Source organism: Falco rusticolus, chromosome 3, assembly GCF_015220075.1.
Source record: "Falco rusticolus isolate bFalRus1 chromosome 3, bFalRus1.pri, whole genome shotgun sequence".
Classification (NCBI taxonomy): domain Eukaryota; kingdom Metazoa; phylum Chordata; class Aves; order Falconiformes; family Falconidae; genus Falco; species Falco rusticolus.
In genome coordinates, this window is record NC_051189.1 from 82022699 (window position 1) to 82049986 (window position 27288).

The 27288-nt window shown below is 38.8% G+C and overlaps 1 protein-coding gene across 4 annotated transcripts in view; it reads right to left on the reverse strand.

Moving 5' to 3' along the window:
* Window positions 1–681: 681 nt before the first annotated feature.
* SEMA5A (semaphorin 5A) overlaps window positions 682–27288 on the reverse strand; it is a 354071-nt gene continuing 327464 nt past the window's right edge. For 3 of the 4 annotated variants that reach the window (XM_037380621.1, XM_037380622.1, XM_037380623.1), the window contains exons 19-23: window positions 18704–18874; window positions 12709–12864; window positions 9593–9640; window positions 7167–7378; window positions 682–5746 (exon numbers count right to left, since the gene is read on the reverse strand). In XM_037380621.1, the coding sequence (XP_037236518.1) occupies window positions 5627–5746; window positions 7167–7378; window positions 9593–9640; window positions 12709–12864; window positions 18704–18874 (707 nt within the window). In that variant the 3' untranslated portion in view covers window positions 682–5626. The remainder of the gene's footprint in view (window positions 5747–7166; window positions 7379–9592; window positions 9641–12708; window positions 12865–18703; window positions 18875–27288) is intronic. The other variant, XM_037380624.1, reaches the window with a different exon arrangement.

Below are 27288 nucleotides of genomic sequence, written 5' to 3' on the forward strand. Positions count from 1 at the left end.
ATGAATGAGGGAAACTAAAAGCATACACTCTAACTTGTAGTGGGTAGCCTGTGGAACTAGCCTGGAGCTAGTCCAGCATCCATGAGCTCAGCACCACCTGTTTTGCTCTACAGAACTGCTCCTCTTGCCCTGTCCTTCTTCCAACACAGCTATTGCCAAAATCCCACCTGTACTGTGGCGCTTACTGCTTGCAAAAGCATTTTGTTCCCTTCTGGTTAACCTGGTGCTGAGTGTCACCAGTTCATTTTTCCCCTGATTCTGAGTAATAATCACAACATTGCACCAGTACCTGCTTCAGTCAGCCCGCTTTCTGCCTGTGCAATTAATTGGCTTGACCATTCCAGAGGTTCTAGTCCCAACAGCCTCACCCTTGGCAGTTCCCAAAGGGCCTCGAAGTTTCTGTGAAAGTTTACTGAAAAGTTTGCCAAGCCTTCAGTCACATTCTTCTGGTTTTGTTTTCACCTCTGCCTACCCTTGCTACTTCTGGGTTGAAATCTTTGCCAAACCTCCCAGGCTAACACGATTCCCTCTTTATACCATCCCAGTTAGAAAATGTCATCGCATGGCAGCACAGCGCAAAGTGTTCATTTAGTTGCACAAACGAGTCTAACTAAAGGATATTTCAGCCACATGCGGGTTCATTTTTGCAGAGAAGAGGAGACAGAAAGAAAGGGAAAAACGTTCACAGATCCCAGAACCCTTGTTTATTTGGAAGAATGGCTTTTAAATGAAGTCAAGCAGTATCTTGTTTTATCATTCATTTATTTAGCAAAGAAAGGAATGAATTCAAATACCCCACACAATGAACACATATCTATTCCCTGATATCAAGATGCAGATTTGCTTGTGAACAATTTCAAATGAATCTGTTTTCTTGCTATTGAAGTCATCTTATACTGTGCATGGATTTATGCAGAAGCAATATATTTTGGGCTCAATCCTGTAAACACGTTGAAATAAGTAACTTGTTATATCCATACCACTGAACTTGGTGTGGTTACTTATGTGACGAGTAAAATCATACTCAAAGAGCCTAGCATTTGCCAATCCAAATTTAGGCATCTGAACGACAGTGAAAACTGGAAGTGTAACTCTCTAGGCTATAGTGTTGGTGGAGAAACACAAGCCCTCTCCAGGACATAACCACCCATCTAAGGGTGTTCTCCCAGATGAGACACAGAGGATGCTGGTGGCAGCTACAATCAGAAATTGGTCAGATGCCTCAAGCAGAGCAAGATAAGCTTGGACAAAATTGTTTACAGAATTGATCTCATACAGCAAAGCCATTATGCTTACAATTAACTTCAGGAATGTGCTTATGTTGTGCTGACTTTAATAAAACTGGTCCCACATTTAAAGAAGTGAAGATATTAATTCTATAAGTATGAGAAAAAAATATTGAAGCATTTATTCCTATTAACATTTTTGTTGCATCTGGGACCTCTTACTTTCTTTTCTGGTTTGAACAGCCATATGGTCTGAACTTCTGAAAACTTTCTTCACTTAACATAAGTGCTTTAGTAGCTCTTGATTTGTACATTGACATATTTTCCCAGAGGTTACGGTGGAGCTCTGGTAGAGCTAACTAAATGCACAGTGTCCTACACCCATCTCAGAATTTAATCAGTACTGCTTAATAGCCCGGAAATCAAAGCCATTTAAGTCCTATTCTTTCTCCCACTCTCTTATGAAAACCCTAATCCTAGTCAAAAATCTTTTGATTAGTTCTAAACAAACCACACTGCTCCAACAGCAGGTGACTGCAAACGGCTGGAAAAGCTTCCACATAAAGTAACTTTAAATGAACATAAAGGCCATCAGACTCAAATCAAAGTACAAGATAAATCTGCAAGTGCAGGAGTTCATTTTCTAAGCAACTGAGGAATGTATGCTATATATCAGACACAAAAATAAGCCCAAAATGTGTACCTAAGCACAATTCTACTTTTGAGTTATCCGATGAAACCATATACTGTACAGGATCTGACTGGCAATCCTGCTTCCTCCCTTACTCCATGTAGCAGGGCTACACAGAAACAGCTTTACTCTGAGAATTTTGATCTATGTGCCAAAATGTTTGGATTAAAAATAGAGAAGCATCTTTAAATTTATGCAATCAATGCAAAAATGGCTTAGTAATATTAACTATTGGCATCTTACCCAGAAAAGATCACTTTATCCAAGAAAAAGGATAAGAGGTATTTAAGCATGGCATTTAATGGGCAAGGGAGCTGATTTTCCCTTTCCAAGAACAGAACAATGCTGTAAGAACCAAATTTTATCCTTGCGCAAATTTGAGAGCTCTATTGGCTTAAACAAGATTTGCAGGCAAATATCCACTTTGTCAATTTTTGGCAAAAGAAAAATAAGAGTTTTCATGGAGAAATCTGCTTTTCACCAAAATGTGTGTAGCCTATTCTAGGGGGAAAAAAAAGTTTTTAAAAAAAAGCTAAATAAAGTAAATTGGAAATTAATACAGACTGCACTTTCTTTTGCTCTGTGTATTGGGAAAGGCTGTATTAAAGTACCTGGGTAGCTGTGTAGAACACAGAAGGTGAAAATACTGATAGAGACGGTGCATCTGGGGTCCTCTAAAATTACCTAAGACACAAATATCTAATGGCTTTAAAACCTGTTGTCTCAGAACCTAGCTTGACAAGAAAATCCTACCATCAATTATTTCTCACTTGAAGTGCTGTGAAATTTCCATGTTTACCCTACTGCTTTAGACAGAGGTTTGAACATAGCTCTGTCTGTGGTTTAGAACAATGTAATTTAGGAAGCTAAAAAACAAAAAAAACCAACCCCCAAAAAAGTTTAAAAGAAACACTTTTCTGACAAGTTGGCATGGTGTTTAAATGATACCACATGGGAGTTGCTCAAAGATCTGGAACACCTGAAATACTCCTTTGGGAGATGGAAGTGTAAGCTGACTGAGCATCTGCTAAATGCACTAGCTATGATCATGCAGACTTAACCTAGGGTATTATTACTGCATATATAACACGTATCTAAAATATTTATCCATCCATGAAAAGAATGGAAAATAGATCACTGTAAAGATAGGCGTGCCTCAAACTACCAAAGAGTTTTAAAAAAGCTAATTTCAGATAATATTAATTAAAAAAAGACTAAAATAAAAATACATAGTTCAAATATTTTTAGGATATTGGTCTCATAACTAATAGTCTAAACATAAAATCCATAAGCCAGACTAATGTGCTCTTAGTACAGGGGCAAAGAGGAACAGTGTTGTGCATATGTGTGTATGTGTATATGTTGCCTCTTGGCAGTGGCAGCAACATAGAATTTATTTTCTTTCTCTTACTTAAATGTAAAATTTTGTCTTTTGGCATGAACAGAGTGATTCACATACTGGACTGGTTATGGTTTGGAGAGTTTTTCCCCCTCTATCTGTTTCACTGAATTTTCTTGCAGAGAGAATTTCCTCTTATCCAGGGCAATCAGCTAATTTCTTCCTGGAAAACCAGATCTAATGTACAGAAAAAAATCACAAATTATAGAGAACCAGTATTATTATACTTTCTGGAGAAGAAATGGCGCAAGGGTGGGGTGCTTTCTTTTGACTGAGTTAGCAACAGGGAGAACTGTTCAGCTGGAAAAAAATAGGCAGCTGATCTTAATTATTTTCATAAATGGTAAATGTGCGTTCATTTTACTGCACAGCTTTTCAAAGACCACTTGCTTTGCATTTTTTCATTTTACTACAGAACAGGATAGAAAAAGATAGGAAGCGTAGTAGTACATTGAGATCTATACCCATTCGAAGATGTTGCTCATTGCCATGATTAGATACGGTGTTTACCCTTGCTAATTAGCTGGACCATCAAAGCAGTGCTCAAATGCAGCCTCACATGAGCGATGTTTCCTGGTATTTTTTGCTTTTCTTGTACATAGGTGTGAATCTTTACAATCTGTACATGTTTTTCTCTATTTGCCTATTATAGTGTGAACTAATGATCAAGGGCTCTAGCCACAGAATGGAAAGATTTCCAATCTGCTTCTCCTTGCATACCTTCCTGGTATTCTGGTGCAATAATCTATGCATCTAGCATGCTCAAAAAATCAAAAGCTCAATTCTTTAAGCCTTAATATACACTTTTAATTTTTTTTTCACAAGCTTCTGAGAATAGCAAATGCTGCCTTACCACTAAGTACTCTGGAAAATCTGATCCAAATCCCTGCCCTTTTCTTTTTAGTTATATATCTGGAATTTCAGATACAAAAATAACAGTCCTGAATGTGGGCGAAGACAGACAGAACAAAGAAAAAATGGTATAAAAATTCTTTGTGTTTCCTCACCTGCCACTACAAAAGAAATTAAAACTGATAACTTAAAACTCAAACAGTATTTTAAATATTTACATCAATGAAGTCCAACAAGATAATCACTTAAAACACCAGAAGAATGTTCCTCTAGGGGCTGACTAGCGTGGGTCAGACACCGCAGCAAGATGAGACAACGCTTTGCAAAGACATCTGTGTTATCTGAGCCAGCTTTGTTTGTCAGACATGGGCATATAAAGCAAAAGCCAGAAAGAGAAAAGCAGAACTGTGATTATGCCTATGTACCCCCAGGAGCCTGAGATGGCACACAAAACACAGTGCAGTAGTATCTTTCTGTGACCAGCCTGACAGCGAGTGCTACAGCAGACGAGTGGGTTCCCATGCACACGTACCAAGTAGAGGAAGCCTGCGGGATGCCACGACTCGTGCAATCCCACACGCTGCAGCAAGGCTGGTTTACTAACGGCGCACAGAAAAACCTTCCAGTGTGCCTCTCCCATCTGCCCTCCTCCCTCGGCCTCCCTGTGGGACATGCCCTTTCAGACCCTCCCAAAAATTAAACTGAACTAGGTGAAGGCTTTATGTGACAGGGCTTGGCTCGCGACTGAAAACCACTGACCCTGTAGCTTTCTGGGTTAATTACAAGATTGTATCTCTTGGTACGGCCTTAGTTGCTGTACTCTGAACAGCTGAACTGCAGCCAGAGTGATTTACAGCCTGGGAAGATCAGCCCTACAGAGTACAGAGCTGCCGCAGAGCATCACTAAACCACCATGTTCCTTCTTGTTGTTGCACCCACCACCCTGCGAGCTCTTTTTGGTGGTGTGAGGTTCAGGACACTGCACAGAGGGCTGCGTGGCAAAACAGCAGAGCTCCCTTTACACAACACATGGAAATAAAAGACAATGCCTAAAAAGAAAATCAGATTTGTACTCCTGGCACAGGTTTAAGGGCTAACTTTTTCTTTTTTTTTTTTTTTTTTTAAAAAAAAGCTCTGCAATTGCTTAGTCACTTGTTAGAAGAATCTGACTAGAAGTTTATGAAACTGAGCGAAGCGATGCAATTCTCATGAGTGGTCCAGCGACACCGAAGGGCTACAGCTGCACCCAACACTGAAGGCCAATGTTGCACTCTGCAAAGAAAACATCATGTCACAAACAGGTGTTTTGGGCTTTTGGCAGCAATGGGACATTGATGGCTTGGATCGTGCTTGAAATGTCTCTGAACTTCATCTCTGAAGCCTCAATCACATGAGCAGTCAAGTAGCACAGGCCTTGGGGATGGGGAGTTACAGGAGGCCAGAAAATACACAAGCCCATTAGTACTCATCATAATTATTGAAATCTGTAAAATAGGTATTAGAATAAGTCTTTGCAGTAAGATGTGGATTGAAGTACTTGTTTCTCTCCTCCAGGATCAGGTTGTTTTTGTTAAATGCCTGTGGGGAAGAAAAAAAGATATAAGAAAATGGGAAGGACAGAAGAAAGGTAGCCACTAAGTGCTCTTTCACTGAGACAATTTCTGTGGCAAATATCTGTGTATAGTCAGTCAAAAACACATTAAGAAATACCTGCACATTTACAAAAAATTACATTTGCGTGCATCTCCTTACATAATAACGTTAGTACAAAAAACAATGCAACTGAATAAAGTACAGCTGGGCACTTTCCCCCCAGTATAATAAAATTAATTTTATGATTAAAAATACTTTTTAATCATGCATATTCTGTTCTTCGTATTAGAATGATTCACTTCATTATCTTTTCACTGAATAAGAATTATTTTCCCCTACTGCATTAATTCCTTGATTTTCAAATGCAGTATGTATGAGAAAAGTCTGAAGGTCTTAAGTGTGTAAATCCTGCTTTTTTTAAAAAAAGTGATATGGGTATGTAGAGTAAGAATTTTCAAAAGGTTTTTTTACTTTCTGTATTTATCCAGAGAGATGATTAGTGGAATTTGCAAAAGCTTTAAATTAGGTACATATTCCACCACTGATTACACAATCTAAGCATTTCTTGCTGTTTTTTAATGAAATTCTTTAAAATGTCTTTAATTAGGAAGAAAAATGCAGAAATTAAAAACTGGATTATCCAGGTAGGATTTAAGAAAAATCCTCATTTACAAAAAGCTTTGCAGCTGCATGAATAAACTGTGTAATCTGAAGATAGTGAACTAGGTATTTTCCCAGTGCTCATACTTCCTTAATTCATTCAGCCGATCTCAAAAAACAGAGCTGTTCTAAAAGGTCACATAAAGAAAATAGCTGTTTAGGAATAATGATCATATGATATAGATATCATGTCAGACTCTCAGCTATTGTAAATCTGTACTGCTCATTTACACAATATTTTGGGTATGAACACTAGCTGAGAGTCTGACCCAGAATATATTCACCAGATAAGTCTCCTGTATAAAGACACAGTGCAGGAAGATGAACAGTGCCCTTGACACCGTATCATTGCAGACAAAGGATTATCTTCAATGTATGTCATGATGATTGTTAACGGCCCTATTTACTTCTTGAACAAGACATTAGGAAACACAATTAGGAAAAAAAAACCAAAAACAGAAACAAAAAAACCCCAAAACTTGAGTGGTCTGTTTTTTTTTCCAGGAAAAGCTGCTGCTCCATAAATTATAGATACACACAAAATCTAACTTACTGGTCTGACATATGGAAAGGATGTGTAATTACAATACCTCCAGTGAAATCTATTTTTATCATTAACAATCAACATAATTTGAGTCCAAATGCCACTGCAGAAACCTAGCAAGTAGAATTGTTTTGATACAGCAGAACTGTTGTCTAGGACCATATGTTTTGTGCATTATATAGCTCCCAACCCCCTTCTCACCTTGATGGCTTCTACAGAATCATATTTGTCCAGTTTGTTGATATGGTTGGTAATACTGGTATTTAGAGGAGCTGGTGACACTGGATGGATGACAGTTGCATCATGGGACTGTTGTTGATATCGTTGGCAATAAGTGTAAACAAGCAGGGTAAGAAGGCAACCAAGTATTGAGCTACTTAATCCCACTGCGATCATGTGAAACATGTTGAACTCTGCAGAGTGAAGAGCAGAAAACAATCTTATTTTTAAGGAAGCAACAACAAAAGCTTAACCTTGGGGGAAAATGTAGACAAGTGCTTGATTCAAAAAAGGATAAGGGAAAATTCATGTGCTTCCCAGAAACACCTCAGTTGCAATGGTTTATCTACACAGTAGCTAATGGGTTGCATTTCCCTGAAGGAGTCATTGTAAGAATCTTACATACCCACACATCTCTGTAAGTATTAAGGCTGAGATTTTTGAAAGATGCTTAAACAACTTCAGAACCAAAATAACAAATGAATTAATTGCATTTCATATTTTTGAATAGTTCAGCAATTTTTTTCTTCATACTGTATAACAAAGCCTTGTTATATATACATTATGTAGATAATGTACATACACAGCTTTTTTTTTCAATGAACTAGAGTATCACCTCCTATGTTGTTCTTCTAGCTCTTTCTCTTACACATAATGACTTGTGGCAGAGCTAAAAAAAATCCTGATATCTTTGAATCAAAATCCTGATTTCCCTGAAATGTTTACCATTATCCCCTTTATTTGGTGCATGTCCCAGAAGCAGTGTCATACATTTTTTCCATCCCCTCATTTGATTCTTGCTGGGTCTCACTGTTTCTGTATCGGTAATACATGGCCAATTTGTTCCCTTTTCCAGCCTTTAGAATTTTTTTATATATATATGTAAGAGGGGGGTGGTGGGGGGTGAAGAAGAAACGGTAGTGTTTTAGGGGGAAATGGGAAGGGGGTGGAGGGGTGGAAAGAGACTCCTTAAAGCTCAGTGTGCTTTTGACTATAGCAGCCAGCCAGTCCAGAGTCAACAGTTCAGAGCCCAGCACTCTCCTGTTTGCTCTGCCCTTTAAAGATGCTACGGGATCAGATGATGGGAAACTCTCTCCACATACACAAGGATTAAAACTGAGAGGAAGTTCATTGCTGTACGAAACTGTAGAAGGGAATCTAAAGCACAATCATCCACAGAGATCAGTTCAGATGTGGCACCAGTAGGATTAGCTCAAAAGAAACAAATTGCACTGCTTTTCATTGCAATTTCAAACTTTTTGATTAAGAAAGAAGTAGCAGTGGGTAGCTCATGTTGGAAACCTCATCTTAACATACTGAAAAATGAGGTTGCCTAAATGCACAAATGAAAGATTTTAAACTGAAAGACTGGCACTAGTCTGAAAAAAACATCTGTTAGACATTTTTCACTGTAATACAGGAAAATGGGTAAGGACATGGGTCTCATTTTTTGCAAATGCCTAAGGTAGGACCTTACTAGGACATGCCCACTGGGTATTTAGAAACACAAACTATTATTTAGGTGACCAGGTCAACCGCTCCAATATATAAATTATCACTGAAATATCTTTCGACACCTTTACACAAGTTTCCCTGCTGTTGCAGAACTTAGCAAAATGTTTACAGAGTACCACTGCTAATTAGTAAAAAAATAAAATCACATTATCCTGGCTCCCATAACAAGTTAATGTGTGCACTAGAACACTTGCATAACCCCTGTGTTTTCATTGTCCCTTATTAGGTTAAAAATGCAGCTTATCTGTGCATGGAATAATACTAGAACCAGCCAGAGCTATTACCATGACGACACAGACACAGCTCAGCACAAGAAAATGGTCATTTTTTCCTTTTTCTTCTTCTTACTGTTTGGGCTTTATTTATTTATTTATTTCATTTTCTCTTTCAAGATTTGTTTTGCTAGCTTCAAGACTCTCTGGAATGGAACTTTTTTTGTTTTTTAAATTTTCTAGTCTTTTCTTTGACAGTGAAGCTGAAAACGAGTCCCAGATACTGCCAAGGCTAATAAGTGGGTTAGCAGGCTGCTTTCTGCTCTTTATTTGGAGTCCCGAAGAGGTTTGTGAAATTATTACCCTGAAAAAAAGTGGAGCAACTTTACAAATTTTGACCTACTGATATCTAGCTTGTAATAGGCATTTACTTTTGACTGAAAAAGAAGAAAATACCAACATCCAGTAATACATTTTCTTGTCTCAAAGGTCAGCAATGTCAGATGGATATTTAATAAGAAACCCTGTAGTAACTACATCTCTTTTTCTGTACAAGTGTAAATAATGAGAATATGGCATTTAGAAGGTAGAATAAAACGAGTGCAAAAGTTGAAAGCAAAGCAAAAAATGGGGTAATCAGTACTTCCACGTTTAATACACATCTAGAGCTGAAAAACTTACCGCCACATCGTTTTTCTTCTATGCTGCTGGATCGTGCCACTGAAATTTCTAGAAAATAAAAGAACCACTTATGCCAAGGAGAAAAAAATATTACAGACAACTACTAGTTAGATTAATACAATAAGGATTAAAAATTCATTCTACTACATTCACTCCAAATACAAAGTGAAAAAGATTTTGAATATGTGCTAGGATTAAGGAAAAGGTCCCATGACATCTTCAGGTTCCTTAGTTTCCCAAGCAAAAGCTGCAACATATTTTTAATTCTTGCCTCAAAACATCTCTGGAATTAAAAAGAAGTGAACATGAAAACATTCTTTGTGGAGTTTAAGCATGTTGAGAAAGTTGAGAAATCTTCTGAATAGTAAAATTAATGAGAGTTTAATTATTTTGTGTTCAAATGGGCTCATCACTTCTAGAAGTCATGTTTAGCACTGATGTGAAAAAAGGGAATTTACAAATCTTCAAAAAAGATGACTGCCAATTTCATGGGTCTCAGTTGTAAACTAATAAAATGAAATTCCATCCTGTATCCTCACCATTTTGACTTTGGAAACATTCTGAATAAATATTGAATAGAATCTGTTAGCAAGCAAGTTTTCCAAACATTACTTCAGGGCCATGGCTTCTGTGAAGGGAAGACCTGCCTTACAAACTTCCTGCACCTCTCTAAAAGGGTTAGTGATCATGTGGATATGGGTGGGGTAACCGAAACAGTCTACCTCCATTTCAAAAAAGCTTTTAAGTTCTTTGTCAAAGGCTTTCCAAGCTATAGATGAGATGAGGGAAAAGATAGAAACCAGGGTAGTACTATGGGCCCAGTTCTTACAACGAGGGAAGGTTACCACATCTGTATGGACCAAGACTCTTCAGCAGAGCCAGAAGAACAGGTGGTAGATGTGTTTTTTAAGTCTACTGATGATACAAAGTTAAGGTAGCTTAAGATAACTTAAATGTCCACAGCACGGATAAGGGCATGCTGTGAAGAGCTGCACAAGGGCCTTACAAAACCAGGCAATAAAATAACAAATGAAAAAGAATGTAGATCAGTCTAAAGCATACATACAGCCGAAAGCAATCTTAGCTTCACATATAAAATGATAGGCTGTGAGCTGAGTGAGACCAGGGGGTTATAACAAGTTGTTCCATGAAAACATCAGCTTAGTGTTCAGAAGCAATCAAAAAGGCAAACCAAATGCCAGGTACTACTAGGAAAGCAATAGTGAACAGGACTGGGTCTTGGCATTAGGGCACTTTACAAATCTATGTGTTGTCCACACCATGAACAATGTGTGCAGCTCTGTTTTTCCCATCTAAAGATGTCTCTGTTAGAACTAAAAAGATCAGAAAAGGGCAGCGATGATGGCCACAGGTATGCAATAGCATATGTATGACGAATTAACACAGTAAGCTCTCCACCACCAAAAGATGATCCACATGGAGCTACTGCTAAAGGAATTGCAATTTTTTATCTTTCTTCAGATGCTAAATCAATGCTATTTTCAGACTTGACAGAACAGGACTCTTACAGAGAGTTAAAGGCTGAGATGATACTTTGTCTGTTGAGACCATTAATTCACAATCCGAAAAAAAAAGTAGAAAAATTGTACCAGAAAACCATAAAGCTCTGCAAGGCAATGTTGGTAAGGACTAACTCTGGAAATGCAAAAGCAGCAATGATGAGCAATCATTTTTGCACTCTGCCAGAATCACTCTATATACTAAGTTCTGTAGGTGAACAGACCTAAGGTGAGCAGGAGGAGGAGGAGACAACATGAGGATGAACACGCCAGCACACTAGGTGAGGAAAGGAGGGAGATTAATTAGAAAAAGAAGGGGAAGGAGAGAGGGAACTCTGAGTTGGAGGACCTGGAAGAGTGAAAGCAAGCTGAGTAATCCCAGGAAAGCAAACTAGTTTGCCTAAGGTGAACATAATAATCATGACCTTATCTGCTGTGGTATGGGTAATCTGGGGAGGAGTGGCAAACAAACTAGAAGGATAAGAGAAGAGGTGGCTCATCTCAGATTCTGAAAATGCCTACTTTCTAAAACAAGATGTAGAGCTTCTATTGGATTAAGCAGAGGATTCACAGAATGTGAATGTTAATGGAGCTGCTTCAAAAGCCTAAGAAAAAGGGGAAAATACAATAAGGGAGGTTTTTCTGTCACACTGCTCACATTGGTTTTGGAGGAAAAATTAGTATTTAGGAGTTAAAGCATTATGCACCATTCATAAAAAGTGTTTAAATTTGTTGATATCTTTGTTGATATTGCAATACATTGTACTGCATAGTCACAGAAAAAAAAAGTTGCTGCACTGAGTAAACAGAATTATATTTCAAATAATACATTAAAATGTAAATTTCTCTGTCTGTGAATAGACTGCTAGCATTTTTTTAATGTACACAGGCAGAAAGATGACTGTTACCAGCAATGCAATGTGGCCAGCCATACTGTGATGTGGATTTAAATGTTAGCTGTGGCTTAAAAAAAACCCCAACCAAACAAAAAAGACCCCTACAGTCAAGAGTTTTGACAAATGCTACAGAATAATACATGACATGACTATCCAACAGATACTTAGCAGTCATGTTGACATAAGGACCTGAGGCACTGTTATTAGTATTTATCATTCGAAGCAGTTATTAATTTAAGGAACTCTGAGAAATTATTTCCAGATTAACCACCACAGCACCCCCTTTAGAATATGCAAACCACAAAGCCTAGAGGAATGCTTCTCTCATAACCCACAAGTCTCAAAAACACTTAAAGTAAAAAGCAAACTATTTCTCCTAGCTGTATGTAGTCATTCCTGCACCCTGCTACCCCGTAGGACAGGAGGGACCTGCAGAATGCTGTGACAGTGACTGACTAACCAAAGTGCCAGTTGGTGACAACAGGGACTGCTCGCAATCCGTGCCATGAGGCAGACTTTCATGAAGATACCAGATCTAGCAACATCAGCTCTGGAGCGTAGAGCAACCCACTTTGGCTGACAAAAGGCAAGTCCTGTTCCAGCTCTTGGCACTGCACAGTGCTGTCTGGATCACTACTACACCTCGCTCCTGAAATGTTGAACAATATCACTAATCCTTCAAGGAGCAGGCTGATCTCACCTGGTATGAAGTTGGAGTCCGAAGCACAGGCTCGGCTCTCTGTGGTGTTGCCCATGCACTGGCTGCCCACGGGAAACAAAATGATGCACTGACGAACGCGGAACTGGAAACCAGACGAGTCGCAGTCGGACCACTCGGACCACTCAGACCAGCTGTCTGCAACAGGCAGAGAGAGACACACGTGCAGATGCTGCAATTAAATGCTCCAAGTACACTGAGTGAGAGAGAAATAGCCTGTGTTTCTGAATTATGACAGAAGGCCTTATTCCCAGCTACCACCCACTAGTAGAGAACAGGTCTTTCATTATGATAAAATAAAGGTGGTTAAGCTTTGGGAAAAGTCTCTGAAATGTAGAGTGTGATTGTAAATTTATTACAGATGTATTATGGCTTTGGCTTCTGTCATGGCCTTTGTGTGTGCAAGTGAGAAGATGGAGCGATCCTGTGGTGGTGACTGAAAGAGCGCTGTGCAGTTCATTCCAGTCTAGGTAATTAGGGTGGACAGTAACTGACCTGACAAGTAGCACTGAGAGCTATAAAAGTATGTATCCCAGATCTGAATCAGAATGTTTATTTTTAGCTTTTTTTTTTAAATTTCAGATCCATTTCTCTGCTGTAGATAGAAGACATCTCATCAAGCATTCTCACTTTCTGTTCCCCACCCGGTTCATTACCACCTTCTGTTGTTTCTCTTTATTTCTTCCCCTGCCTATGCAGTTTTGATTAAGACATTTTTATTTCATGCCTGTGTGATCTCAGAATACTTCCCCTAAGTGAAGTGAATTGATCTTATTCCCATGAGGTGCTGTGAGTTTACTGAGCTCAACTTTCTTACAATTCAAGCACAAATGTTGCCTTCATAGAAGTCTTCTGAGTTTGGCAAATACAGTAAAGACAGAGATCAGTTACACTTTATTCTTTCTTCTGTCAGCTTTCCCAGTGACATAGGTTTCATGGTTTTGATATGGAATAAACAATCCTAATATCTCAAACCAAGTTTGTTTCTACTTCAAAATTTTAACTGATTTTATGCCAATATGAAGCAAATTTACAAATTTCATTTTGCTTCAAATAAAAAAAGTATTTGTTAACCTAATCTTGTTTCAAGTTAGACTGAAGAACATGAAAATTTGTGAATAATTTGGAAAATTCACGGAGCTTTTGTACACGTTTTCTGAATCAGGTGGAAAGTCAGGAAAATCTTACACTGTTTTGGGCTCTTTTCATTACCTTGTATAAATCCAGCATACAAGGTTCACATTCACTCATTACTTTCCCTTTGGTAATAAATGAAAACCACAAAAACTCTCAGTCATCTAAAATTTAACAGGGTCCAGCAGGAATATTTGAGATTGCAGTCTTGAAAAATGCCAAGAAAGAGATGCTTTCCATGACATCTGGATGAAAGTTGGACCTTCATTTCCTAATGAATAACATGGTAAAAAGAAATGTATGGAAGAGACTGACATAACTTTCGCACAGAAAATCTCAAGCAGTGGTCTTCGGACCATTTCAAGATAGCAGGAGAGTGCTGGTTAGACAGCAGCAATCCGTCCTAGCAGTCTGTGGTTCAGATGCACAATATTACTTTAAAAGTTTTTCATAAAATAGTTTTACTCAGCAGTTCAGGTAAGAACCTGAATATTGATATTTATGAACAATTCACAACTGTCTCGCTGGGGCCTCCTTTGAACAACAGGGAAAAGACCTTGACTCAAGCAGCTGATGTCAAACAGTAGGATCTTGTTATTGTGAGGAGCGAGAATACTCAGCTGTGTCCTTTGGTTCTTCTGCTTCCCAGGAGAGGTCCTGGAGTGCTTCATTTGCAGAGTGGGTAGTAGGAACATCAAGGCAGATGACAATGTAGTTGGATCTTAATTCAGGGGGGGAGGAGAGCTGAGGTGGGAGACACGCAAATGGGCAGGCTTCTTCCTGCTTATATAGCGTAGCACAACCAGGAGCTGCTGTTGTCACTGCCAGTGTCTGCTGAACCTAAGTAAACTAAGTACATGGATCCTTACATTAAATATTTACTACTAATAATGCTCATTAACATTTAAAGGAATGCTGCTCATTACATATCCTGGCCCAGTTCTCATCAGTGGCAGAGAGCATGCTTAAGCCAGAGCCCATACTCTCACCCAGTCCTGGTATAATTGGAATATAGGCAGCAGCTGCCAAAATGTTCGTGAGCATCCTAAATTCAGCTTGTTGGCTGGTGCATTCTGCACCTCTGTCTTTTGGCTCACCAGGTTCCCTGCTGAAGGGGCTACATCCTGTGATAAAATAGGAACCTCAGAGTATGCGTGGATCATGCTAGGTCACATGCTGGTGACTGGGCAAGGCTACTGTTTCAGCCTGCCACTTAGGGGTCCTATAAAAGACATTACGTGCATTAGGATCTTCCCACATGTGCAACACAGGGCATCTCCCTCCCATCTCGAGTCCCACAGTGCAGCCCAGGCACTATAGCACAAGTAGTCAGTGGGTCTGGTGCCATGCTGATCAGTTCCATCTGGCACACAGAATCACAGAAAAGGAGAGAGGAGAACTCAGTGACAGGTATGGACATCCCTGCAATGGTGGAACCTGGTACCAAACTTGTTTTGAGGAGTGTTGGGAGCTCAGAAAGTCACACAGAAGCAAGGCACCCAAGCCTGACAGATGTATCATTTCAATCTGACAGATCTGCCCTTTGTGGAGCCACTATCTCTGCCATCACTGAGATGCTGAACCCATAGAATTTTGCATGTACTTCTACAGACTCCAGTTTTCCTGCCTCATCTGCTTGATTTCTTTATCTTCAAAGTAGCTGAGGCTCTCTTGCACCACAGGCATGCTCCTCTGAACTTGCTCTTCAATTCTTTGCAAAAGTAATGAGAATGGAAAAGAGAGGGTGGACTGGAAAGGTGATTATTCTGGAACTGCTTTTCACCTCTAACATGGCAGAGTCTTCCTACAGAGTCTTGGCTGGCCTTTGAAGCCAGGTTAAGTCCAAGGACTTCCTGAAAGATCCCTCAGTGAAGAAGGCATCTTAGAAAGATCAGGCCACCAGTCTGTAAGATTATGAATTTCTTTCATGCATAACAATACCATCATTTCTAAATGCTCAACTGCTTTATCCATTATTTGCATGTGTGAGCTAGCAATTCATGGACAGAATATATTTTTCCCTCTTACAGCAGCAGTAAATAGTCTAGGTATAAAATACTGTTTTATTCACTACATTACAGACACCATTGCAACAGATTACGCCTACTGATAAGTGGCCTATAAACCACTACGGATGAATAGTACAGCGCTTCCACTCATTAATGAGATTCCATTTGGATAAATTAAAACAAGAAAACCACAAACACAGTGATATAGCTTTTAAAATGAAAGATGAGAAAAAACGATGTATTTTGCAGACACAAGTCTGTTACTTTCTTTTGTGCATACTTGCATATTTTCAGTGGGATTTGCCATTAACCCTCCATATTCTCAAGGAATCCTTAGCATCATGATTCCAGAAATCTTAGCTTTCTGCTACTTTTGTTTGGGAAAAAAAAAAAAAAAGTATGATTTCAAATGCCAAGGAATCTTTGCTCTTTTGACAAGTTAAACACTATAAATAATCTTCATCTTTACATATGTATTTCTGTGTTGGTTGGTTGTTCTTAGATTCTAAGTGTTACTAATATTCCCTTCCTATATTAAACATGTTACTCAAGCAATAAATGTCACCAATGGTACTTGCAGATGTGCACAAGGAAGAACCACTGGCCACATGATCCTCACCACAAGAAAATGGCTCTGCAGGGATGCAGAAGACTGCCCAAACTTGACATGTGTAGCACTGCAGTTATTTTTGTCCCATACCAATGTGAAATAAGAGCAGTAAAAAAAAAGTTTTGAAATTTACATCGTAAACATGAGGCACGGGCCATTCTCAGAGCTAGTTGATGATATGCTGTTTCAAAAACCTGTGGCAAACTTTCACTGAGATCAAAATATTAATAAAACATCAAATAACATGAGAAATAAACTTTGCCTTCTGCAATTTTATTGCTTTATAAAAGTTTTCACTTTCTTGAACCAAAATGAAACTAACCTCCTCCTCCTCCACCCCCAACCTACTCCAAAATTTGGGTAAAAAAGTAGGTTGCATTGGGTTTGCATGGCAATATTGGGGGGGGGGGGGGGGCGCTACAGGGGTGGCTTCTATGAAAAGCTCCTAGAAGCTTTTCCCCCACCATGTCCAATAGAGCCAGTGCCAACTGGCTCCAGGATGGACCCACCACTGGCCAAGGCCAAGGCCATCAGCAATGGTGGTAGCGCATCTGGGATAATGTATTTAAGAAGGGGGCGTGTGGATGTGTGTGTGTGGATGTGTGTGTGTGTACCAGCAGAACAGCAACTGCAGCCAGAGAGAGGAGTGCGAGTATGTGAGAGCAACAGCCCTGCAGACACCCAGGTCAGAGCAGAAGGAGGGCAGGAGGGGCTCCAGGCACCGGAGCAGAGATCCCCCTGCAGCCTGTGGTGAAGACCATGGGAGGGGTGGGGGGAAGTTGTTTTTAAGATTTGGTTTTACTTCTCATTATCCTACTCTGATGTGATTGGTAATAAATTAATTTCTTCAAGCTGAGTCTGTTTTGCCCATGACAGTAATTGGTGAGTGATCTCTCCCTGTCCTTATTTAACCCATGAGCATTTTATTCGATTTTCTCTCCCCTGTCCAGCTGAGGAGGGGAGTGATGAAGCAGCTTTGGTGGGCACCTGCCATTTCTAGAAAAATGGTGGTAGAAAATAAATGTGCAACTAAAGAAAGAGCTACAACACTAGTGCAATGAACACTCCAGTTCTGACCTTTTAAAGATGCCTTAAGGAGTCCAAGGCAGCTATGTAACTTCTCTATATAAATATACACTATTTGTCTTGAAAAATCAAATCAACTGATTTCTATGTTTGTTTGGTTTTTTTAAACACAATACAGTGTCGCAACTCCTTTAATTTTGACAGAGTAGGTACTTTTAGTCTGCTGCAAGACATGCAATGCCTAGAAAAAGAAATTAACTTAAATTGTAGTTCAGCACAGGTAATAGGATCCATAAATTCACACTCGTGGGGCTTGTGTCTTCATGTGCACAGCCTCATCATATGAGCAGAAAACTTCTACTTTGAAGTCTAAGAGCTTTCAATGAAGCAAGTAAAACAATGTGGCATCAAAGCTGCTTATTTATTTTGCTGTTGCCTGTAATCTGTTAATCAGCAATAAATGAAACTAATTTTCCCACTGCCTTTTCACTAACGATTTTATCTAGTTTTGTATGGTCTTACTCTTTACTTCTTACTTAATTTTCAGGAAAAGTACTAGTTTCCTTTAATATGGGTCAAAAGACTGAGTCAAAGTTACAGAAATCATGATCCACAGTATCCTACAACTAGCAGAAGTACTGAGATATTTCATTTATGAAGTACTACACAGTCGTTTAAAAGTTGAAGTCTCTGCTCCTTATCAGCTGAAGTTGAAGGTGGTATTTTACAAAGAACATTAGGGTTTGCTCTGTGTTTTATAAGAAAACAGGGCAAACTATCTACTTTAAGGACCTTGTGATAAAACATATTAATATTGTTGAATATTAACCTCAGCAATTTGCTTGCTGTGAATGTTTAGTGTTATAACAAATGCACTTCTTTGTGATACTGTTATTCTAAGTCTTCCAGGCCATTTGCATGATCCGCTTCAAATATTATACAATTTTTGTTTGTCTAGACTGGAACCTGCTAACTTTGATTTTTAAAGGCGAAGGGAGGAGATGGTGTCCTGTAGGCTATATACTGCTGTTGCTTGATTTACTGTGTTTGTAGCATGTAAGAGCTGACTGTGCACTTAATATGGGAGAGAAGTTATTTGCTACTAAATAATAGATCAAGGAGCGTTATGTTGCCTAACTGCTAATGCCTTATTCTGTGGCACACAACCAACCAAGCTGCATGGGCTCATTTGCCGTACCTGGACACGGCTGTGTGTTGCAGAGTGCTTCTTCAGTGTGCAGTCCAAGGCAAATATCTCCTCCATATGCTGGTGCTGGGTTTGTGCAGGAGCGGGTTCTCATGTAATGTCCTCCTCCACAAGTTGCTGAACACTTTGACCAGGATGACCAACAAGACCAGCCTCCATCCACTGAAAAGACACAAAATACCATATTGTTCCAAGTTAATGCATGATGTGACACAAGCCAGCCCATCTTTCTCATATTCTGTGGATCTAATTCATGGCCTACTGAAATTATTGGACATTATTAAGTGCCACTGAACATAGGCCCACACATTTTATCTTACCACAGTGCAATTTAATTTACATATTTTGAAAGCCCCTGGTATACTGGGCAGTCTAACAAAGTTACTCATCCATATATGACATTTTTGGTGGGTACCATAACCGCTTTAAGGCCAAAATTCTTTTCTCACTTGTGAGGAAATAAAATACCAAAGCTTATTTAGTAGAAGTATCATAAGCTTAAAGTAATTTTTTTTTCAGAAATTAAAACTTAGCCCAATAATATCAACAGAGAGACTGAGGAATCCAGATTTTATTTTGCAAGCCAGGTGAGATTGCTTTAACCCTACAACCCATTTCAACTGATCTAACACAGTTGTAGGGTTTGATGGGCCAATACAATGTTACAAACATAATGCAGCTCTTGCCTAGATGCCAGTAGCAGAACAATGGCAGTAGTTCAGAAAAGCAACAGTGAATGATGAACAGGAGTTGACAAAGTTTCAAACACAGGTTGCTGAAGAATAAATATCAGGGGTTTTCCCCCCACTAGTATTTACTGATTCAAGTATGTCAGACTTCTCCAGTCTGAGTTTTCGCAAGGTTCCTCTGAAATGGAGGCTGGATTTCACAGGAGGCCCAGTTTTCAGACAGCTTTCAACACATGGCCACTAGACAGGTTTCTAATGAATGTTCACCTCGTTGCCTGCACCAGACTGGCAGCCTCTGTTCTTAAAGCTACTGCTCCAGGATGTATTTCTGGCATTTATGGCCATACTGCAGCCCATCTGCCAAAGGTTTCCTATCTGCAGCCACATGACAAAGTCAGCTGTACTTCTCCCAGGGACAGCATTCACTCTGCAGAGAATGTCAATATTTTGTTCATTTCACTTTCTTTTTTTTCTGTTTTTGTTGGTTTTGTTGGTTTTGGTTTTGTTGGGGAGAAGTACAAAAACCTAACCTTTTAAAATTTTCACATCCTACAAAAAATGAACTTTTCAAACCTCTAAAGTGTTATCACTTGCTTTCTTAAGTAAGGAAATGACTTAACATGTCTGCAACTGATTACAAGAAATAGTGTGTAATTCAACCGACATTAATAGATGACACCCTAAGTAAAATAAATGGAATGTGCCAGTAAAGTTTTGTTTTACGACAGAACCCTAAACTGAGCAGGAGTTTTGCCTTTTTTCCCCCATCACTCACAGGAGCAGTAGGTGTTTTGCTGCACAAGCAGAAACTCATTATTGCCTATTTTCAAAAATACTAGGTAAGTACACATTTTCTGTACACAATTTTAACTGTGCATTCAAGACATTCCTTGTAAGACTTCATAGTTTTTGAAACAACTGATTGTCATTGAAGTCTCTAAAACATTAATCCAGCATTTCAAAATAACTCCTTTTGATCCTTTATGTTCAATGAATCAAAAAGCCTTTCAAGGCATAAACTAGTTTCCACTGGTTTATTGAAATGCTATTCCATAATTTTCTCTTACTAAAAAAAAGGAGGTTCCAAATCTGAAAAAAAATAACTTACAATGAAAATACCTGTGCACTACTTGCATTTAAATCCTCTTTTAGATAGAGATGCAGAACACTTAAAAACATAATAATTTTGTTTTGGTAGCATTGTATATCAAAAATGCACTTGGTGAGTTGAGTAGAAAGTTTTCTATGCAAAGGCTGCAACAGTGAGAAAATGAGCTAGGAGAATGTAGTTATTTTGGTATTAAAACCTATATGTGCATTTTTTAATGTAATTTCAGATACAGCATACCCTCAGATTCTCAACTGCTACTCAGACAGGTAATTCACTAATGAATACATAAGGCTGTTATACTAATCCTGTAAATGACGTTGTTAAATATATAACATTTTATTCTCTGTACTGTTTGCAACATTTGTAACCTATAAATGAAGAAAGCATGGAGTTGGCACTTCCTTGCTAAGAAAAATAGTTGTAAGAACTTTTTCAAGTAATGTATCTGGCCTCTGAATAGCCTGATTGGACAGACAGGATTCAAGGAATCTGGTACTATATTCCAAGTATGTAATTTAAATAAATTATTTCCATTATTAAGGAATTCAATGATTGCTACATATTTTCCAAAATATATTTATCGGCCAAACCATCTAGCTATACAGACGTATGACAGAGTTTTATACCACCTATGATAAATAAATACTGCACCTTGGTAGAGTGCTTGACTTGTTCCCTTATTCATCTAGTCACTGGAGAACAAATACGTGTTTTTGCTTGAGATAACTCTGTTAATGTGGTATTATGCAAGCTCATATCTTATAAAGCCACAGGTTATTTGTCTTCAGTGCAGGTGAAATATACTGTGCAATTTTATAACGATTTCCAGATATGGCATCTTTTATTCAGAACTTGCCTTTTGTATTTATTTTTAAATTATGTCAAATAAAAACAGAAGCTATTACCTAAGCTATTAATTTCATGTGATATTAAGGCTTTACCTTTCCAGACACACTCCCTTTTATCTTTTTTATTTCAAATGATTTTTGACTAGCTCAAATGAATAACCAGAGGCGATTCCTGCGGCAGTGTATAGACCTCCACAAAACAGAATGACAGCCTGGGATTGCCTAGGTGGAAGACAAACTATCTGCAGACTACCTGTGGCTTATTCACTGTAACGGAGACAGTGACCCCCAACATTTTCTACTTATTTTTCAATGGACCAGAGTGGGAATTACAAATGCACATGCACTTGAAACTGCCATCTGCCACCTATCTAGAGGTGGCTGAGAGCACAGAGTCCGACGCAACATGCAGGAATGTTGCTATGTTCCACAAGTGCATTGATCATGCCTGTGCTATGAGACTTTGGATGTAAAGGGAGAAGTGGGTCTGGGGAAGATGGGAAAGGACAGACATAATACAATAGACAATGTTAGATTTGATCATGATTGAGCTGAACTGTGTAATTATAACTGGTTCTTTTAGCAACTGTTTACTGACAGGCTGCCATCCTAAACCTTTAGGTCGTTCAAGGACTATCATAACTACCTCTTTTATTTGTCCCCAGAAGTTTTCCTTCTCAGCAACAGAGGATGATAAAGCATCACCCTGGTTAAATAAGATCAAAGGAGTGGGTATTTACTGCTTGAGTTTTTACAAGACCTAAATAGAGCTCTGCGGTTTCTTTCATCTTTCTTTAAAGTTGCTTAGCAACGCAGCACCATCTGGGTTTTGTTGTTTGTTATTTTGTTGTTTTGGTTTTTTTCTTTTCTTTCTTTTTTCCTTTTGTCATGGAGTCCTTAATGTTATTTCTGCTTCTAATAGGAGGAAAAAATACACAGCTGCAAGGGAAGTTCCAGTCACTACAGTTTCTTTACATAAGTTTCATAGAGCTATTGGACAAAACAAAGTCGTTAAAGCAGTTCCACAATGAAAGATACAAAAAGTCTTTATGTTTCCTGACAATTACTGAGGTTGGTCCCTTTTGGAAGAGGACACCCTTCAGCTAACAGGGTGCACTCAAACAATGCTCTTTCCTTTATAGTAAAGCAAACAACTTTTTGCCTACTGGCTGTTGTTGTGGTTAACGAATATTTCTTCACTATAATAAAAAAAAAAAAAAAAAAAAAAAAAAAAACATAGGGAAGAGGATGTACCACGGAGAAACAGTGTACAGAAATGGGATCTCCTGGGGACCTGGCAAAACATCCACACTAGTGGAGAATTTCCAGGAGACAATTAAGTAAACTGGATACCCTGCTATGCACTTTGGGTTTTACAAGGAAGTGGAAGGAAGCGTGGGCAGACACACTGACCTCACGTGCTTTCATGAGAACACAGATAGGATTGCAGCCTCTTTCATATACTGCCTGGTCTCATTTCAAATTTAAACAACCAAAAAAAAAAAAGAAAATCTTTGTATTTTTCTGGAGTATGCCTTTAGGTTTGTAACTTTTCTTGTTCATCTTTTTGAAAGTGTAGCAAAAGAGAATAAAAAATGCTGAGAGATCAGTCTTTTCTATATGCATGAAGGAGTACAAACAGTGCAGCAGCAGTGCTTTCCACCCACAGAAATGCAGATGGTGTGCTTCCCAGTGGTTGAGTAAATGTTAAATCCGGGAGCACTGGGTGTTGGGCAGCCTACAGACCCAAGAGAGTACTGCTCTCTTCCAGACACCTGGGGATCATCCCATTTCACATCACTTAGCCTACTGTTTTTTCATAATCCTGTGGGATATTGCTGCATGTTTCAGTGTGGGAAAGAGCAATTTTTCTTCATAGCTGGCAAAGGCAAAGTCTTGTTTCTGTGATGCTACAGATACCTCTTACTTATAAAAGCAAGCTGGATGAAGCAAATGCTCAACATAGTACAGTGCAGAAACACAGAAGGCAAATGAATGCTTCTAAGGAAAATACAAGAAAATCTCAGGATCAACCCAGGTTTAAATCTGTAACTGAGCCTATATATGCTAGAAGAGCAAGAGTTGCTTCCAAAGGGCAGTTCAGCCCTGTCCTCACTGGCTACAGAAGCAGCCTAGAGAGATCAATGCATGTGGAGAGATGGGCTTCAGCAGCCTCAGAGACAAGCTTTATTGGATCAGTGATTTCCCACCCCCGTTTTAGGAAGTTACTTTAGCGTAAATTTTGTCCATTCCTTTAAATATATTTTTTCTTGTGGCCAAGTATGACTGCAAGGGGGAAAAAAAAAAAAAACCAAAACCAAACCAAAACGAGAAAAAAAAAAAAACAATAATGAAGGAAAAAAACCCCAAACAAACAGCAATAACTGGCTTTAGGGGATACATAAATAACTTAAACAGTCTTTCAGGGACTTTTATATATTTGAAATTCTTTATTGCTGTTAGCACATTTAGTGATATGTATTAATTTATTCAGTTCTTCTCAGCCAAAATGTAGTAACTAAACTAAAGTAAAACTACTATAATAAAAATCTGAAACCAGTAAAATCCCAAAATGCTGTCATGAAGAATCATAATTTCAAATCTAAGAGAGAGCAACTGTCCTTTCCCTCTGGATCCACCACTATGCTCTGAGAAGACGGAACAGGAACTCCTGTAGCTCATGCTACTAATTTAGACACATTGGCCAAGTGTCCCTATGTGCAAAAGAATAAAAAAGAAGGCAACAAGAAACAAAATGAAACAAAATTGAAGAAAAAGTTGTGTTTTCCTACAGTAATGACTGATGAGATGTGTAAGATTGAGAACTAGGGCAGAATTCCTTACACTTGGTTATTATTATTTTCAAGCAAACAAATATTTTCATTAGTAAATTCCTGCAATTTTTGTAAATTTGCAGAACTTACCATTCAAACAATGCCTCTCTTAATCTTTTTCTCTTCATAATATAAATATCTCGCAACCCCCCAAGGATAACAAAACCCCAATATGTCTAATTATAGATTCCTTTCTTTTCATATTAACCATATATTAGTAACTCAAAGAAAAGAGAAATGTCAGTGAGTATTCACAGACCCTTCCCATAGTTATTGAGGCTGTTCAGTGTTTGCCAGCTCAACTCTATTCACCACATCTCTGAGCCATAAAAAAGCAGCTGAGGCGCAGGGCCAAAGCATAATTTGCTAGTGCAAGACAATAGTACAAAATCTCCTGTCAAAGCAGTTTGGCTACAGGGAAACAGAGTACTGGCAACAGGCCTTACCCTACACTGACTCAAACTATTTCTGCAGATTATTTGGGAGAGTGCTAGCTAGTCAATGGCAAAATTGTATGCGGGATCATCCTAAAACTTGTACAATACAGACAAATCACATTCCCGGGCCTGGGTACAACCCCTGGCAATTTTTTGGCACTGTCCAATTTACTATCATATATTCAGCCTTCAAACACTATGAATGAAAAGTAATCTGCCCAGTTACTGCTATCAATCCACATGTCTGTGGACCATTTACTTTGCTACAAGCTGTGGGAAAAATTTATTTCTCTCTCTCCTGCAGGATCAAGAAAGATTTCAGAGTAGCTGTTGAAGGCAGGTTCTAGATGGCTTGTCTTTTTTTTTGAAGTTCTGAGATCCTGCAGCACATTTAAGCATAAATTACTGGCTATCAATACATTAATAAGTATATATAAAATGATGCTGCAAGACACTTAACCAGCCAATAGAGCCTTGTAAACTCAGTGATTGCTCCATGGGCTTTTTCATTGTGTCAATCCTTCAGAGCACTTAGCATCTTCCAGGATGACACTGAGCCCAGATTAATTGATTTAGAAGCCTAAAATCATATTGACTTTCAGCATGACTTCAGCACTGCTCAGCATATTTCCCCATCACTCATCTTTTTCAGCAGTTTACACCATAAGGTTTTGATCCTGTCTGCAATACGCAGAACAGGGAGCCAAGCAGAACCTGAGCCTGCACTAGCAGGAAGGCTTTCTTTATGGCTGTCATCTCACCCCTTCCTACTAACCAGGGTATTTCTGAAAGGCTAATGACTGGACTGTAATGAAATGGTGCAGTTCCAACAAGGAGCAGGTGAAACTGTCCTTACCCTTAAGAGTGCTCAGGTAAATCTTAGAAAGCATCAAATTCTTTTTTTTGTTGCATTTTTATTTCTAGTACTAAGTCCATTGCTTTCAGGTCAAGGCCAAAACAAAATCTCCTCACAGTCCTTAGCCTTTCTGTCCGCACCTCACTTTCTTACACAGGCAAGAACGAACTACGCAGTCCCTGCTTTTCTGTTTGATGCTGACAGTGGCAAGAAGGGTCTGACGTCTGCTTCTGTCTACTCAGTCCCTGAAACTCTATCCACAGCCTAGTCTATGTGAGGAGGGTATAGTCCTTACCATGATGATGGGCACCTACCAGCCTCTCACAAACACCTGCAAGGGCTGTGTGATCAAAGCCTAACAGGGACATTTTAGAAATTCACTTGGATAGCTAGGGTAGGAATGACTTTATATAGCTGTCTTAAATATAAGCACCCAAGAAATGAAGCCTGGTCCCTAGCACAGTGGTTAACAAGGAGGCTGGAAAGTGATCCACTCACACTTTCTTTTACTGGCTTTTACCCTCCCTGCTGTGGGGTCTGCCAGGTTGTGTATGCATGAGCCTGGACCAAAGACTCTTTACCCATGCACTGTTTATGTCTCCCCTGTCTCGATGAGGTCTCTGAGTGTCAACCTAATAGATGCTCATGTTTACCCAACAATTTAACTTTCAGCAACTTTCATTAAAAATTGAGAGAATTCAATTTCATCAGTATGCTTCTCTAATAAAAACTTATTCCCTTTCTACAAATTTATAATCAGGTCTAATTTATGGATAAGCCTTATTCCACAATCACTTTTTACTCTCCCATGTGTTGAAGAAAAAAAATAATCAATTGCATCTACCGCTTGCAATGTTTTCCCTTCAGATTTAACTGAGATCTGACTTAGCCCCTTACATTTCTTATTAATTACTGGCAAACAGTAGTTCTGTAGCTGAGGAACTTCATGATTCCTCACAGGCTATCAGACATCTAAATTCAAGCTCTACATCTTTATTCAAATTTGCTTTGCACTAAAAAGAGAAATGAAACTTTTCTGTGAAAAAAGTTATTAGATCTATTAGGACACCCCTTCTTGCTTCTGTAAGGCCCACCACACTTTATGGCAGCTGATCTTTAAAAATATTTTCAAAATCAGAGACAGCAGAAGAATGAATAATTTCTATACAAAGCACAATTTCAAGTTCTGCCTTACAACTTCATGTGGTTTAGTTTTGGGTATTGGCTATCTCATAGACAACAAGGGCCTCTACATCAAATTTATGTTTGCATAACTGTGTTTTCCTGGTTGGAACAACTTCCTTCAGAAAATATGTGTACTAGCCACAGAGCTAATTGAAAGTACCACTTCTGAAAACCTTTCACTTATTTTAACTTCGAAAAAATCCAACAAAATTCAAGACAGCATTTAATTTAATAATCAACAGCAAGGGATGAACAACAAACCCAGTCCTGTTTTATGGATAGTCTGGGCCCATTTAATGAATATACTTCAGTTACTGCAGTGCGGTAATACAATTGGGTATCTTAAAGCTTGTGAGCAGAGCTGTAGCTATTACCACATCACCCACATGCTTCAAAGGAAGTGTCTCATGGAGGGCTTCCCTTTGCAAGGGAAGAAGGAACTGATGAGGAGGTGCTATGTTCTATCTTGCTTCACCTACTGCATGTATCCCTGGAGAAGCTTCCACGTGTTAGTACAATGGCCTCCTAAATCTTTGACCTAATGCATTACTGTCAACATCCAACATTTTTCACAGATGAACAGTGCAGTCACATGAAACAGAATTTTTTATAATTT